General features: G+C 39.3%; 1 protein-coding gene across 10 annotated transcripts in view; it reads left to right on the top strand.

Annotated features, from left to right (window-relative positions):
- The window catches only part of Srpk2 (SRSF protein kinase 2), a 210470-nt gene that overhangs the window by 149030 nt on the left and 44748 nt on the right, over positions 1-16692 (top strand). For all 10 annotated transcript variants that reach the window (XM_052721808.1, XM_052721814.1, XM_052721809.1 and 7 more), the window contains 4 exons: positions 4114-4222; positions 5319-5406; positions 6118-6205; positions 10565-10671. In XM_052721808.1, coding sequence (XP_052577768.1) covers positions 4114-4222; positions 5319-5406; positions 6118-6205; positions 10565-10671 — 392 coding nt within the window. The remainder of the gene's footprint in view (positions 1-4113; positions 4223-5318; positions 5407-6117; positions 6206-10564; positions 10672-16692) is intronic.

Here is a 16692-nt window from a genome sequence, read left to right on the forward strand (position 1 = left end):
TTTCTTTTTCTTTTTCTTTCTTTTTCTTCTTTTTGATACCAGGTTTCATTCTGAAGACTAGGCTGGCTTGTAATTCAGTATGTAGCAGAAACTGGCCTTGAACTCTTGGAGTACCTCCTGCCTCAGCCTCCTGATTGTTGGGATTATAGGCATGAGTGTCCACACCTGGTGTGTGTGTGTGTGTGTGTGTGTGTGTGTGTGTGTGTGTTTTGTTGTTGTTGTTTCTTTGAGATGGTCTCTTTATGTATCCATGGCTGCCCTGAAACTGGCTTTGTGGACTAGGCTAGCCTTGACCTTTCAGTGAGTGAGCCTTCTGTTTATGCTTTCCATGTGCTACCATTGTAATCATGAGCAGCAATGCCTGACTTCTTCCAAATTTTTTCTTTAAATTATGTATTACTTTGGAAGTTTTTATTTAGCATTTTGGGGGCTCCCCCCCCCCCCCAGATAGTGTTTGTGAAGCAGTCCTGGCTATCCTGGAACTCACTCTGTAGACCAGGCTGGTCTCAAACTCACAGAGATCTGCCTGCTTCTGCCTCCTGAGTGCTGGGATCAGAGGCATGCGCCACCACCACCCAGCTTTTTTGGGCATTTTAAAAAGCATTTTAAACTACTTGTTGGTTCCTAACTTAATACCATGTGGTCTGAGGACCTTATTTATGTGACTGGAATCCTATTGTTTTTATTGAAACGTGGTTTATTACCCAGTGTATTGTCTCTTTTGACAAATAGTCTGTATGCCCTTGAGAGTATTACTGAATGTATTCTGTGAGTATCCACCAAGTCAGGTTGATCCATAATGTGTTCAAATCTTCATGTCTTTACCAAATTCTGACTCATATTTCATCGATTTGGTGTTGGGTGAATTTGACACAGTTTGTTTGTTATCTTGTGCTGTTTCTTTTTCCCTGTTAGTCTACCTCCCCTTTCTTTTCTTTTAGAGATTTATTTATTTTATATGTATGAGTGTTTTGCTATGTGTATGTCTTTTTACCACATATGTCTGGTGCCCAAGGATACCATAAGAGAGCTTGAGAACCTCTAGAACTAGGGTTACAGGCAGTTGTGAGCCACCATGTAAGTGCTGGGAATTGAGACTGGGTCCTCTAGAAGAGCATCCAGTCCTCTTAACTGCTGAGCCTTCTGTCCAGATCCTGTCCCTCCTTTAAGACATGTATGTTGGTGATGATTCTATAATATTTCTTTAGTCTTTTGAAAGCTTTCAGCATAAAGAAATCTCACAATCAGAAAATAGAGAAATTATTATCAGTTTAAAAGGAAATAATGCTGATTCTATTTTAGGTAGGAGATAAAGAGAATTTGCTGAAGATCCAGACTCATGGATTTCTGAACTTTTGATTGGCTTATATAAATAGATGTGGGTTTCTTTTCTTTTCTTTTCTTTTTTTTTGCTAGGCAGGGGGAAGGGAATTGTCTTTGGAGTCTTGTCCACAGTATAGCTAGAACTTTTGTAGTCTCTTAGGTGCCATAGAGGGAGAGGAGAAGAAGCCACAGTAATGAAATTAATGATTACTTAGCAGTTCATTCTTGTTCCCTTTTATTTATAATTTAACCTTGTGGTGATATCGTGGTCCCAAAATATTGTGCACCCTAATAAACTTATCTGGGGTCAGAGAACAGAACAGCCACTAGACAGACATAGAGGCTAGAAAATGGTGGCACTCACACTTTTAATCCTAGCCTTCTGGAGGCAGAGATCCATTTGGATCTCTGTGAGTTCAAGGCCACACTGGAAACAGCCAGGCATGGTGACTCATGCCTTTAATCTCAGGAAGTGATGGCAGAAAGCAGAAAGGTATATAAATAAGGCATGAGGACCAGGAACTTAGAGCTGGTTAAGCTTTTAGGCTTCTAGCAACAGTTCAGCTGAGATTCATTCTGGATGAGGACTCAGAAGCTTCCAGTCTGAGAAAACAGGATCAGCTGAGGAATTGGAGAGGTGAGGTTAGCTATGGCTTGTTCTACTTCTCTTCCAGCACTCACCCCAATACCTGGCTCCAGGTTTGTTTTTATTAATAAGACCTTTTAAGATTCGTGCTACCTAACCTAAATGTTGTTTTTTATTTAAGAAGAAAAGAAAAACTTCTACATCTGATCCTAGTCAAAAGGCTAAGTAGTAGTAAGACAAAAAATCTAAATGTGTGATTTTTATCTTAGTTACCATGATAATGAAATAGAGATTGTCATTCAAACCCTTAAGTCCTTGACCCTTTCTAGAACTCTGCTCATGCCAGGAGCTGGGCTGTGTATAGAACCATTATCTTGCATTCCTTTTTTTTTCCCCATTTGGATGAAGCTGCAAAAGTAACTCCAGAGAGAGATACAGCCTTTAACTGTTCTTAGTATTTCTTGCATGCTGACAGTGTGACAGACCTGGCCTGGCTAACATGCAAGAGGCGGGAGTTAGATGTGGAGTCACTGGAGTGTCCTTCTCTTAATTCCCTGGGGCCAGTTGTGTCATTGTGGACCTACTGTGAGGTGTTCTTATCTTTCAGCAGTGTAGTAGGTTCAGGAGATACCCTGACAGTCAGGATTTCCCTTTGTGGGAATTAAGTGAAAAGACAGTCAGCAAAAATAGCCCGATTTCTGAAGAAATCAAGGAGACTATACAGACTATTGATCTGAAATATGTATTATGTTACCTGTTTCGAAAAATGAGAATTGTTTTATATTAAGTTTTTCTCTTTATTTAAAAAAAATTACTTCTGTGCTGTTCTTGTATTGTTGATATATTTTTTAGAGATATTTTAACTGTCAGTGTGCTTCCAAGAGTCTAGACTCAGGGCCCATAGAGAACAAGAGCTGTGGTACATGTGTGAGATTACAGTGGAGATGGTCTCCCTCCAGTTTTGCTCACACTTACACATTCTGGCTATGTGAGTGAACGTGAATCTAGAACATATACTAATGGTAGAGTTGCTTTGTCAGTACAATTATTTTTAAATCTAGAGATGTAAGCGTTAGCAATAATATGCACTTAAGTAGCATAGAACTTTAAATTTAACCACTCATTTTTCCTCTGTACTAAGGCCCGGATAATGAGTTTATATCCAGGTTTTTCCATGGCTAACCTCGTATCCTCCTACACCAATTTTTATATCTCATAAAAATGATACCATAATACTGCTCTTTAGCCTAGTTTACTTAAGATGTAAGGTAAAGCTGGACATGGTTGTACTTGCTTAATCCCAGCACTTGGAAGGCAGAGGCAGTAGATCTCTGAGTTTGAGGCCAGCCTGGTCTACAGAGTTCTGAGCCAATAGTGCTACATACCCTGTCTCAAGAAAATAAGGAAAGAAGGAAGGAAGGAAGGAAGGAAGGAAGGAAGGAAGGAAGGAAGGAAGGAAGGAAGGAAGGAAGGCAGGCAGAAGGCAAAGTGCTCTTATTGTTGTTGTTTGCACCAGATGCCAATGAGGCATCCTCCCCTCCCTTGACAGTACCTTACACAGGGTACCTACTGTTTCTCTTCATTTTTAATGTGTTGTGGCAGAGTTGGAGGTTGGGGGAAGGGTATTGAGAGAAACAGGGCTAGTTGGGAAGTAAATTAAGATGTATATTACACAATTCCTTATACATAAACCAAGTATGTAGAAGTATGTAGAGTTGAAAGTCTATCTCAGCTGCTTTCCATATGCATAGGAAAATTTGAACTTATTAAGAGCAGTAGTATTGCAGTGTCAAGCTGATATACCTGTGTGTGCACTTCTTGACTTAAACTGTCTAATTGTCAAGAGTTCTACACAGTTTGTTGCCTTTTCATATTTTATTAAAATAAGCAAACAAAAAATCTAATGAGGATTCATAGGATATTTTTCTACTTGTAAAAGGGTAATCTTATCTGGGCAGTAGTGGCCCTCATCTTTAATCCCAGCACTCAGGAGGCAGAGGCAGGCAGGTCTCTATGAGTTTGAGGTCAGCCTAGTCTATAGAGTGAGTTCAGGACACACAGGGCTACCCAGAGAAACCCTGTCAATGCCACCCCCCCCAAAAAAGAGTAATCTTGAAACATACATTTTAAGCATTTTAATCTAATTGTTAATGAGATGCATTGCTGTTTTCGTGAGATGTTCAATTTTCTTTTTTCTCTTTCAGGTGGCTATCATCCAGTGAAAATTGGAGACCTCTTCAATGGTCGATACCATGTCATTAGGAAGCTAGGATGGGGGCACTTTTCTACTGTCTGGCTGTGCTGGGATATGCAGTAAGTGTTCCTTGTCATTATGTGCTCTTGAGTTATGTCTAAAGATGATGTATCAAGGATCATCCTACCCTGTTGTAGCAGGTTGGGTGCTGTAGCAGAGGGCCCTGCAGCCAACTAGACTAGTACCCTTCCCCCTAGTTTTACATTCCTTTGCTTATATTTTTTAAAATGCTAATTTAGCTTTGTTTGTGATCTTGGTTTTTTTTTGGGATGGCTTTTCATCAGAGCTATGTACTTTTCTGTTCATATCAGAAAAAGAAATACAAATTGAAAATGTGTAGACCTTTCAATTCAGTATTTTGTGATATTATTTAAAAGCCACATTCCATAACAGGAAACGTCATTGTTGCTCAGCACATGTATTCATGTGTAATTGTGTTTGTGTACTTGCACATACAGGAATTGAAACAAATGTGAGTGTCTGTGTTAACTGACCATTTTCTTGTCTACTCTATGTTAATTATAGTTAAAACAACAAAACATAAGAGTTATTGTTTTAACCTATGCACCCTCTATTTGTCTCATCCAAATTAAAAAAATGCTATTTTTAAGTAAAAAGTTATTAACTGTATATATGTGTGCATGATGTATGTATGGGTGTGTAACAGTACATTTGCCACAGCATGAAGACAACTTTGTAGAGTCATTCTTTCCTTCCACCTTCACATAGGTCCTGGGGATCAAATTCAGTTTGCCATACTTGCCTGCAAATGCCTTTACCTGCTGAGCCATCTGGATGGTCCCCAAAATACTGCCTGACTATCTGTGTGTGTGTATGTGTGTATGTATGTATGTATGTATGTATGTATGTATGTATGTATGTTTTTCGAGACAGGGTTTCTCAGTGTTATCTTTGGCTATCTTAGAACTCTCTGTAGACCAAGCTGGCCTTAAACTCAGAGATCCACTTGCTTCTGCCTCTGAGTACTGTGATTAAAGGTTTGTGTCATCATGCTTGGCATCTGAAATACTATTTTAAAAAAACAGTTATTGAAAGTTTAAATTTATTGTCTACTAATAGGCTACATCTCACTATAACAATCACTTCTTTTGCTGATAATGTAAATAACTGTGCTTTTTTTTTCTTCTTCTAAAGAGGGAAAAGATTTGTTGCAATGAAAGTTGTAAAAAGTGCCCAGCATTATACAGAGACAGCCTTGGATGAAATTAAATTGCTCAAATGTGTAAGTAATCAATAAATATGAATAATATAAAAAAAGTAAGTGACTAGTGCTTTACTCTGTGATCTCTGTATTATAACACATTTTTTGCTTTCACTTTTTAAAAAATAGTGTTGTTTCAGGTGCCTGTAGACTTTTTAATTGTTGCTGTGCCCCCTTTGTGTAAGGTCTGTAGGATCATTCAAAGTTACTAAGTATGTACCTCTCCTACTCTGGTTGGCTGGAGATTTTTCTGGGTGATACTAAATTAAAGTAGAATTTTTTATAAGTTCAAATCTAAGTCTTTTATTTGAAAAAAAAACCTGTTGAAAAAAACCCTCCATTTATTATTATTACTATCTAAAATTTATTTAACAGTGTGTGCATATGCTCGCCCATGGAATCAGAGATGTTGGCTCCTAATGGAGCTGTAGTTAGACACTGCCCAGGTGGGAGACATGGGTGCTGGGAAATGAACTCAGGTCTTCTGGAAGAGCAATATACATTCTTAGCTGTGGAGCCAATCTCTCCAGCCCCAACTTCCATTTTAAACTTCTGTAGTGGTTGGACATGGTGGTGCACACTTGTAATTCCAGCACTCGGGAAGCTGAGACAAGAGGATTGAGGAGATACAGGGTAGCTTGGGTTGATAACCAGCATTTCATTTGGGAAAACCAAAAATGAAAATAAAAAATACCAACTCTTTTGTTCTTTTATTTGTTTTACTTTATATAGGTTCGAGAAAGTGACCCAAGTGACCCAAACAAAGACATGGTAGTCCAGCTAATTGATGACTTCAAGATTTCAGGCATGAATGGGATACGTATCCTTTACTTTGTGATCTCTGAATTATAACACTTTTTTTTTTTGTTTTCTCTTTTTAAAAATAGGGTTATTTCAGGTGCCTGTAAACTTTTAATTGCTGCTGTGCCCCCTTTGTATAAGGTGTTCAGGGTCATTGTAAAGTTTTTAAATATGCACCTCTCTTGGTCTGGTTGGCTAAAGATTTGATTTATTTTACTTATTTTTTAGATTCTTTTGGATGTATTAGCATCTTAGAAATGTAAAAAAATACTGGCTTCATTTGCAGTGAAGTTAAGTATTGGTTTTTTAAAGTTAGTGTTTATTAATTATGTAAAAAGAGATTTTATCATATTTTTGTAGATGTATGTAATGTAGTTAGATTGTTTTCATTCTCTCATGACTATCCTCTTATCTTGTTCCCCCAACCTTTATTTTGATTATCTATATAAAATATTATTGGCTTTTTAAATGTAATTGTAGTTGTTTCTTTGCAATGGTGGGTGGAAAAATATTCTAGCACTTTTTTTGTTACAGCCCCTTGCATGACTCGTGATTATTAGTGCATGTTATGGCTAAGGTCTTCTGGCTTCTTTCAGATCTTTTGTTATTTTCTTTATATCTTACTTGGAGCAGATCCAACATTTACCGTCATATTTGACCTTCTGAAACTCCAGAAACCTTATGTCAAGGCCTTAAGTCTCAGTTAAAGCCTAAAAACGACATCCAGTGCCTGCACCTCCTCTATCATGATCTTTTGGAGGAAGAAAACTCCTACTGGAACAGGTCTTTCTTTGTATTTTTCCTAAAAATTCAAAACCCAACATGGTAGTTCATGGCTGCAATTGCTGCACTCTGAGGCTGAGGCAGAAGGCTCAAGAGTGCACAGTCAGCTTTACTAATAGCAAGCTTTAGACCAGCCAGGGTTACAGGAGACATTGTCTCAACAAACAAACCCAAACCTTTAAAACAAATAATTTTATTCTGGGATACTGGGAAGTACAAAACCCTGCTGGTGTTATCTCAGCATTTGCCTCCAGATGATTCCTGGTAGCTGATAAGTTAATTCTCCCAAACAGTAGGCAAGCAGGTAGGCCGATAATCAGTACCACACTCTGAGTGCCCACTTGTCCATGTGAGCCTTTCTTTTTAGGGCAGGGCAGCTGTTCATTGATTGTTAAACTTGTAGAGCTTTTCCTGAGAGGGAGAGAGAAGATTCTTTAGAGAAAATAACACACACACACACACACACACACACACACACACACACACACACACACACAGCTCCTTTTACTATTAACTAAAGTGCTAAGAAGCCATCATGGTCTACATGTGTCAATACTTTGAGCAGATTTGGGTCTGTCCCTGTATTCGCCATTAACTTTAGATTTTAGTTCCTATTTTTTATAAGATTGGGAAGTAAAACTACATCTTTTCGACCTGTAATGTACAAGTTCTTCAACAGAACAGAAACATTTATAACTTTTTCACTAAAATATTTATATTATTAGCTATCATGATGATATGGTAAATCCAGATATTATAAAAATTAGTAAGTCAATAATTTTGTGATAGTAACTCCAACAGAAGCAATGAAGCAGATATTCTCAGAGGGTTTCAGAACTACTTAAAAATCTCTTGTGGCCGGGCGGTGGTGGCGCACGCCTTTAATCCCAGCACTCGGGAGGCAGAGCCAGGAGGATCTCTATGAGTTCGAGGCCAGCCTGGACTACCAAGTGAGTTCCAGGAAAGGCGCAAAGCTACACAGAGAAACCCTGTCTCGAAAAATCCAAAAAAAAAAAAAAAAAAACTCTTGTGAATATCATTAATGTATATGGATCTATTTGCTGACTTATAGTTTAGAGCAGTGATTTTCAACTTTCCTAATGCTGAAACTCTTTAATTCAATTCCTCATATTGTGGTGACCCCCCCCCATAAAATTATTTCATTGATACTTTGTAACTGTAAATTTGCTGCTGTTTTGAATCATAATGTAAATATCTGATGTGCAACCTCAAAGGGATTGAGAATCACAGGTTTGAGAGAGAACCACTGGTTTAGAGGGTCATTGATTGGGCTAGAGCTTCTGGGTTTGTTTTTGTTATTTGTTTTGTTTTCTTTTTCAAGACAGAGTTTCTCTGTGTAACCATCCTGGCTGTCCCAGAACTCACTCTGTAGACCAGGCTGGCCTCAAACTCAGAGTGCCTGCCTCTGCCTTTGCCTCCCGAGTCCTGGGATGAAAGATGTGCACCACTACTGCCCCACATAGAGCTTCTGTTTTTGAAAAATCAACTGACTGGGCCTGGAAAGATGGCTTGGCAGTTAAGAGAACTGACTGCTCTTTTAGAGGGCCCATGTTTGACCCCCAGCATCCACATGGCAGAGCATAACTGTCTTGTGACTCTGAGTCCCTGAAGCTCTGTTGCCCTCTTCTGGCTTCTATGGACACTAAGACTTCTGGCTTCTAAGGACACATATGGTGCAGAGACATACATGCAGGCAGAACACTCATATATATAAAATAATCTTAATGAATAAAAAGCTAAAAATAATCAGTTTTTAAAAAATGCACTGACCACGTACTCTAATTGAATCAGTGAACTCCATGGTCAATAAGTATCTTTGAAAAGTAAGGTAGAGCCAGGCAGTGGTGGCACATGCCTTTAATTTCAGCACTTGGAAGGCAGAGGCAGGTGAATCTCTGTGATCTCAGGGGAAAAAAATAAATAAATAAGGTGGGGACTGGCATAATGGCACATGACTTCAGTCCTTGTGCTTGGAAGTAAAGGCATGTGGATCTCTTGAGTTTGAGGCCAGTTTATATAGTGAGTTCCAGACGAGTCAGAGCTATATAGTGAGACCTTGCCTCAAAATTAACTAATTAATTAATTAATTAATTAATCAATCCACTGCCTTCACAGAACTAGATTAAGTGCAGTGTGGCTGTGCTTTTTAAAAGATGGTTGCATTTCATTACTGGAAAAGAAAACAAAAATGAGCAGCACACATTTCTAATAAATGTGGGCTTTTGTTTAAAAAATTCACTGCATTTTTGCATAGAATAATATTCCATTATGTATATGCACCACATTTTCTTTATCAATTCATACAGTAAACATATAGGTCATTTCTGTATCTTCACTGCCCATGGGAGTGCTATAGTGTATTGATGCGTGTTTACAATCTTGATTTCAGTTTGAGTGCTTGTATGGCTTTGAATGACAGCTGTTATTGTTGTTGTTTTACCCTTTTTGGGGACCCACCACACAGCCTCCAAATAAATCATACATGGAGACTTAGTCTTACTTATGAATGCCTGGCCTTAGCTTGGCTTAGTTTCTAGCCAGCTTTATTTAACTTAAATTATCCTGTCTTTCTTTTGCCTCTGGGATTTTCCTGTTCTCTTACTTCTGTAAATCTTACTCTTACTCCATGGCTTGCTTTGTAGCTGGGTGGCTGACCCCTGATGTGCTCCTCCTTCTCTGGCTGCTCGATCCCTCAGCCTAGATTTCTCCCTCTGTAGATTCTCTCTGTCTGCCAGCCCTGCCTCTCCTTTTTCCTGCCTTATATTGGCCAGCTCTTCATTAGACCATCAGGCATAGTTTTACACAGGCACAGTAACACAGCTTCACAGAGTTAAACAAATGCAACTTAAACAAAAGTAACACACCTTAAAATAATATTCCATAACAGATAGTAAGGTTCTCATAATTATCCTGACCCCAAATTCACCAACTGTACACTGAAATATAGTATCTCATATTGCCCAGGCTGGTCTTGAACTCACTGTGTAGCTGAGGATAATCTTAAACTTCTGACACTCTTGCCTTCACCTCCCAGTACTGGGATGATGTGTGTGTGTCATCTAGCATAGCTGAAATTGATGGGGAAAAAGGGTTAATAATAAATCTTCAGTATATTTGACAAATTTCTATTTTATAATTTGTTATATGTCATCTGTCAAGTAGAAATTTATGCAAGCAAGTAAGATTCTTCAAGTTCTTACTTTATTCCACCTTTCCTCCTGTGAGGGTTCATTCCTGTCCATTTTCCTTGGGCAGAGCTGAAAGGAGAGAGAATGTCACAATGTAGGTCTGAATCATGCATGCTCCTTGTCTCTGTTTTAGAAGTGAATGGAATTATATATTTCCTGAGGTTGTCTGCTATACACATTGAAAAATGTATAGTATATGATAATCTTTAGTGGAAAAAATCAGATCTTGTGTGTGTAGGTGAGAAACAGCAACTGATCACCTTGATAGTATTAATATTATATTTTATTAGGAAAGCAATGTTTTGTAACAGATACAGTGAAAATGCTTTTAGTGACTGCCTGCCTTTAGGAAGTGCATTCTCAGTTGCTCCTTAACCTCATCCCAGATGTTTGCATGGTCTTTGAAGTACTTGGACACCATCTTCTCAAATGGATCATCAAATCCAACTATCAAGGCCTCCCAGTACGTTGTGTGAAGAGTATCATTCGACAGGTGAGGCTTCAGAAAGCAGCCTGTAGTGAGTAGTCCCACCCCCTAGTAGCCAGTTTGTTTGCCTTTCAACATGTATATTAGTTTTTAATGAAGGGATTAATGAATTAACAACATTTGAACTGCTATCAAATTGATTGTTTTATTCAGTGTTGTAAAGGAAAGTAATATGTGATTATCTGCCATGCACATCTTGGCATATCAATCAGCCTTTGTAAAGATAAGTGATGGGATTTATTCAGAAATTGTTGTATTCTATATTCTTACTACAAAGCATTCACTTAGTTCCTGGGAACCTAATTAAGAAAATACAATTTATTGTGTTGTTTTGTGGTGTGTGTTTATTTATTTTGCTATTTCTAAATACCTTGGATAGAAGGAAAATCAAAGCTAAAGAGGAGCAAGTTCTGAGGGTCTAATTTACTTCACAGTGACTGTAGTTAATGGTTCTGCATTTTATACTTGGAATTTGGAGAGAGATTAGATCCTCATCTCTACACACAAGAAAATAATTTGACCAGATCAATTAGCTGTTTGTGGTGAGTATAACATAGTGTACCTGTACATGAAAATATCAGGCATCACACAGCAAATATTTCATTGCGTGTTGTATTTTAGATTGGTACTTTGATTGTCTTAACAAAAGAAAACCCTTAGCAAGGGAGTGGCTTAATGAAGATACTCCAATAAATACTTGTAGAATGAGAGTACATGTAGATAGAAGACCACTTTACATCTAGCATTGCTCACCAGAGTTAGTCTTTTGGCATGGAGTATGCTAAGTCTGCCTTCCACTCATTGTCTGTACTACCTGATTTAAGAAAGTTGTGGATAGAGAAAGCCTAATCTGAATTATCTGTTATGATGTTGTGTGTTAGCATGAATAAATCTGCAGATTATCAGTTAGTTTGCTTAGTTTAGTTTGTGTGAAAAGAGGTTAGGAGCCTTTCCTCAATCACCAGGTTCAAAGCTTGGATTAGGCCTCCCCAGGGGTTCCAGCCTAAAGATACAGGCCTCAGTCCAAAATTGTAAGTGGTGTGTATGTTTGTAGGTGTGTATATACATGAATCTTAGTTGCTTTTCTATTTCTGTAATAAAACACCATGACCAAGGAAGGCACTTACAAAACATTTAATTTTGGGGCTCATGGTTCCAGAAGATTAGAGTCTGACTGTCATGGTGGGGAGCATGGCAGCAGGTGGGCAGGAGTAGTAGCTGTGAGTTACATGTGATCCACAAGCAGGAGGCAGAGAAGGAGGGGGTAGGGGAAGGGAGAAGTGAAAAGTGATCCTAATCAGTCTTAACAATAAAAACTTAGAGTCAGATATTGAGGGTGAAAACTGAAGGCTTAAAGAAGCAGAACAGCCAGCCACTAGAGACTTCATACCTCTATGAAATCTCAGTCCTAAATGAACATCCTGTCTCTATGAATCTTCAGACTGAATGGGGGCTCCTGTCTGTACAAAGGGCTGAGATCCTGTCTCCACCTCCCAAGTACTGGGATGAAAGGCTGTTTGGCTCTGTTTCTCTTTTAGACTGGTTCAATCTCATGTAGCCCAGGGTGGCCTTGAACTCCTGATCTTCCTGCTTCCTTCTCCCAAGTGCTGGGAATAAAGGTGTGTGCCACCACTGCCTAGCCTCTATGGTTAACTAGTGGCCAGCTCTGACCTCTGATCTCCAGGCATGCTTTATTTGTTAGAACACAAACAAAATATCATACAACAGAGAAGGGAGAAACGATAGTGAGAACTCTGAAAGCCCACCACAAGTGACATGCCTCTTCCCACAAGGCCTCACCTCCTAATCCTTCCCAGTTACCTCCACCAGCTGCAGACTAGGCATTCAAATATATGAGCCTATGGAGGCTATTCTCATTCAAACCACCACAGCATATGTATGTATTTGTGATAGACAGAAATTAACATTGGGTGATAGCTTCCTCAATCACTTTTTTACATTATTTTTTGAGACAAGATCTCCTACTGAACCTGGAACTTACTGTTTTGTATAGACTAACTGGCTAGCAGTCCTCTAGGATCTACTTGTCTATCAGAGCTGAGTTTATGGGCATGTTGCCACATCCAGTTTTATGTGGATACTGAGAATTCAGATGCCTCATGCTTGCATGAGCCCAGCCCTTGTCCAAAATTGTGTGTGTGTGTGTGTGTGTGTGTGTATGTTTTGTTAGTTTATTTTTTGATACAAGATCTCACACTGTTAGTTCTGGCTTGTTTGAAATGTTTTATGTAGACCAGACTGGCTTCAGACTTACAGAGATGCACCTGTCTCTGTTTCCTCTGTGCTGAGGTTAAAGACCATCACCATACTCAGTCCTTAGAATTCTTAAATAGAAAAAGAATTATGGTCTAGTGAGGCACCTTATGGTGGGGACTCCTGCCTCCAGCCAAGCCTGATGACCCGAGCTCAATCCCCCAGGTCTCATATGGTGCAAGAGAGACTTCTGCAGGTTGTCCTCTAAGCTCTATCTATACACATGCCTTGGCACACACTTGAGTGTGTGTGTGTGTGTGTGTGTGTGTGTGTGTGTGTGTGTGTGTATTACTTACACAAACAAATGTAATAAAATAAAACAATGATTCTCACGGATTTGTGAATTGAGACATTGGGGCTTGAGAAAAGAAACTTCCTTAATCTTACAAGTGTAAAATGTCTATTCTGATGTACTTGCACATGAGTAGATTTTGAAACCCATTTTATAGAAGTTTATAGATTTTAAATTTGTGTAGTGCATCCTAGATTGTGTGCAGCCACCTTTGTGTCCACCTCCTCACACTGTCTTAGCTCCCTGTGTGTCCACCTCCTCACACTATCTTCCTATGTAGAACATTGGCAGTGCATTTTGTCGTATTACGCATGTTATTTAAGAAGTAAGAAGTTGGAAGAAATGGTTATTGATGGATAAGAAATGGCACGTGGTAGCTCACAACCACCTTGTAACTACAGTTCCACTTCTAACCTCCATGATCAAAATGCACATGGTACATACACTCTGGCACACAGCACATGCACAGAAAATATTTTTTTAAAGGAGGCTGGAAAGGAAAATCAAAGGCTATTTGTGCTGTTTCATCTTAATTGCATTAAGACATTTTACTGGAATTAGTCCAGGGCTAATGCTTACCAACTATTGGTTTGTGGCTTTTATGTAATGAATCTATTGCCCTTTAGAGAAGTGGCATTAATACCATTTTTTACTTATCAAAAAACAGTATGCTTTTGATGTAGAAAAAGATACATGGCAATAGTGAAATTAATGTTAATTGATGTTACTTCCTCTGCAGTCACATTCATGATTGTAACTTTTAGTGGCAGCAAATCTAAAGTGTTAAGGTCCTGGAGATGTCCCACAAAAGACCACCATTCACATATGCAATTAGCAAGAGCATTTATTATCTCCAGAGTAAAGGTAGCAGCATGTTAGGGCTACACATCCAACACAAAGCCAAAATGGCGACCCTGAAAGAAGCTTGCAGGCTCCTTTTATACACAGCTGAAGGAATTCCTATGGCAGTTGGGTCATTCTATCTATGATTGACTTAAGCAAGTGGCAATTATTGTTAGTACATTCCTAATTGGCTAGGGTTAGCACGGGCTGGCTAAATGTAGAGCTTTTCCATTTTTGGGCAGGCCTGGACAACTCCCAGGCTTTGTTTTTATTTAACTACTGTTGTTGGGGGTTTTTTTTGTTTGTTTATTTTTGATTTTGGCTCTTTTTGGGGGGCCCACCACCCAGCTCCCAAATAAATCACATATGAAGTCTTATTCTTAGTTATAATTTAAGCCAAGCTAAGGCTGGGTTATTATACCCAGCCTTAGCTTGACTTAGTTTCTTGCCAGCTTTCCTTAACTTCAAATTATCCCATCTGTCTTTTGGCCTCTGGGCTTTTCCCGTCCTCTTATTTCTGTAAATCTTACTCTTACTCCATGGCTTGCTATGTAGTTGGGTGGCTGGCCCCAGATATCTTCCTCCTTCTTTGGCTCCCAGCTCTCTCTCTTCTTCCAGATTTCTCCTTCTATATATTCTCTCTGCCTGCCACTCTCGCCTGATCCTCTCTCCTGCCTCATTATTGCCTGTTTAGCTCTTTATTAGGCCATCAGTTATTTTAGACAGGTAAAGTAACACAGCTTCACAGAGTTAGGCAGATGCAACATAAGCAAGTAAAACACCTTAAAATAATATTTCCCAGGCTATTATTCTCGTAGCTGTAAGGGGCTGACTCAGGCCTGGTAGAAGCAGTTTTCCTCTTCCTTTCTGTTTTTGTTCCTGGCTTCCTGAGAAATGGCCTGCTCAGTTTCAAGAAGCAGGAACTGAGGCCTAGTTCTCACCTGAGTTATTTTGAGCCCTTTATGATAGTTGCCTGGTCTTCTCATGAAGCTCTTTTAAAAATAATCTTGTTGAAGCCAGGCAGTGGTGGTGCAAGCCTTTGATCCCAGCACTCAGGAGGCAGAGGCAGGCAGATCTCTGTGAGTTTGAGGCCAACCTGGTCTACAGAGTGAGTTCCAGGACATCCAGGGCTACACAGAGAGAAACCCTGTCTACAGACAGACAGACAGACAGACACACACACACACACACACACACACACACACACACACACACACACACACACACACACACCATGCTGGCAAAAAAAAAAAAATGGTTGAAACTGGTGAAGAGTCTTGTAATTATCTTGGATAAAGCTTGAAATATTAAACACTTAATATAGATAATTTGTTTTATTTTGTATGTGTGGTGTAGACATGTATAGTATGTGTTTTTATATGTGTATGTATGTTCATTGAAGGCCAGATATTGGGTGTCTTTATTGGTTGTTCACAATATTTTTTTTCAATTTTTTTTGCAGTTTCATACAGTTAAATATTGAACTTTAGTCACTTTCATCTCCTATTTTCTCTCTCTTCCTCTGGGACCCTTCTCAATAAGGCCCCTCAGAGATCCGCCTGCTTCTGCCTTCTGAGTGCTGGGATTAAAGGCTTGGGCCACCATGCCTGCCTGACTTCTCTCATATTTTTTTGAAACAAGATCATTCTTTCATTAATTGAACTTGGAGCTCAATGATTCAGCTGGATTAGCTGGACAACATGCTCTAGGGTACTCCTGTCTCTACCTCTGTAGCCTTAGCATCACCTTGCCCAACTTTTTACATGGATGCTAGGAATCTGAACTCAAATCCTCATTCATTCTCTCTCTCTCTCTCTCTCTCTCTCTCTCTCTCTCTCTCTCTCTCTCTCTCTCCCCCTCCCTCCCCACACACCCCTTCCCTCCCTCCCTCTCTCTCTCTCTCTCTCTCCCTCCCACTGTTCTGGAACTCACTCTGTAGAGCAGATTGGCCTCAAACTCAGAGATCTGCCTGCCTCTGCTTCCTGAGTGTTGGGATTAAAGGGGGGTACACCAACACACCTGACAGATCCTTATGCTTTCACTGCAAGCACTTTACGAACTGAGCTGTTTTTCACAGCCCGATTTGCGTATTTTAACAGAATAAATAACTTCAGAAATAACTGCCTTCATTCAATTCACAGAGACTCTGTGTTTTCAAATATGTCTCCTACTTGTATAGATGATTGACAACATCACAACCATTCAGGCTTAAACCATTGATGCTTCTATTCTACAGTGGGAAAATAAAGGAGTGTGTAAATTGAAAGGAGAAATTCTGAGAGTGTAATGGAACTTCTGTGTTGTAAATGCTTTGTATAAATAGTTGACTTCAAGGTTGTTTTTGTTTGTTTGTTTTGTTTTTGAGTGATTTGTTTGTGGAAGCCAGAAGAGGAAGTTAGATCCTCTAGAACTGGAATTACAGACAGTTGTGATACAATGTGTGGGTGCTGGAAATTGAACCTAGGTCCTCTGGAATAACAGCCAGTTTTCTTAACTGCTGAGCTATTTCTCCAGCCCCAGACCTTCTTTTCTTTTCTTTTTTTTTTCTTATTAAGAAATTTTTAAATTCACTTTACATACCAATCACAGGTCCCCCTCTTCCCTCCTCCCACCCCTCC

The sequence above is a fragment of the Peromyscus californicus genome, unplaced genomic scaffold (assembly GCF_007827085.1).
Source record: "Peromyscus californicus insignis strain IS unplaced genomic scaffold, ASM782708v3 Scaffold_6__1_contigs__length_162567912, whole genome shotgun sequence".
Taxonomy (NCBI): Eukaryota; Metazoa; Chordata; class Mammalia; order Rodentia; family Cricetidae; genus Peromyscus; species Peromyscus californicus.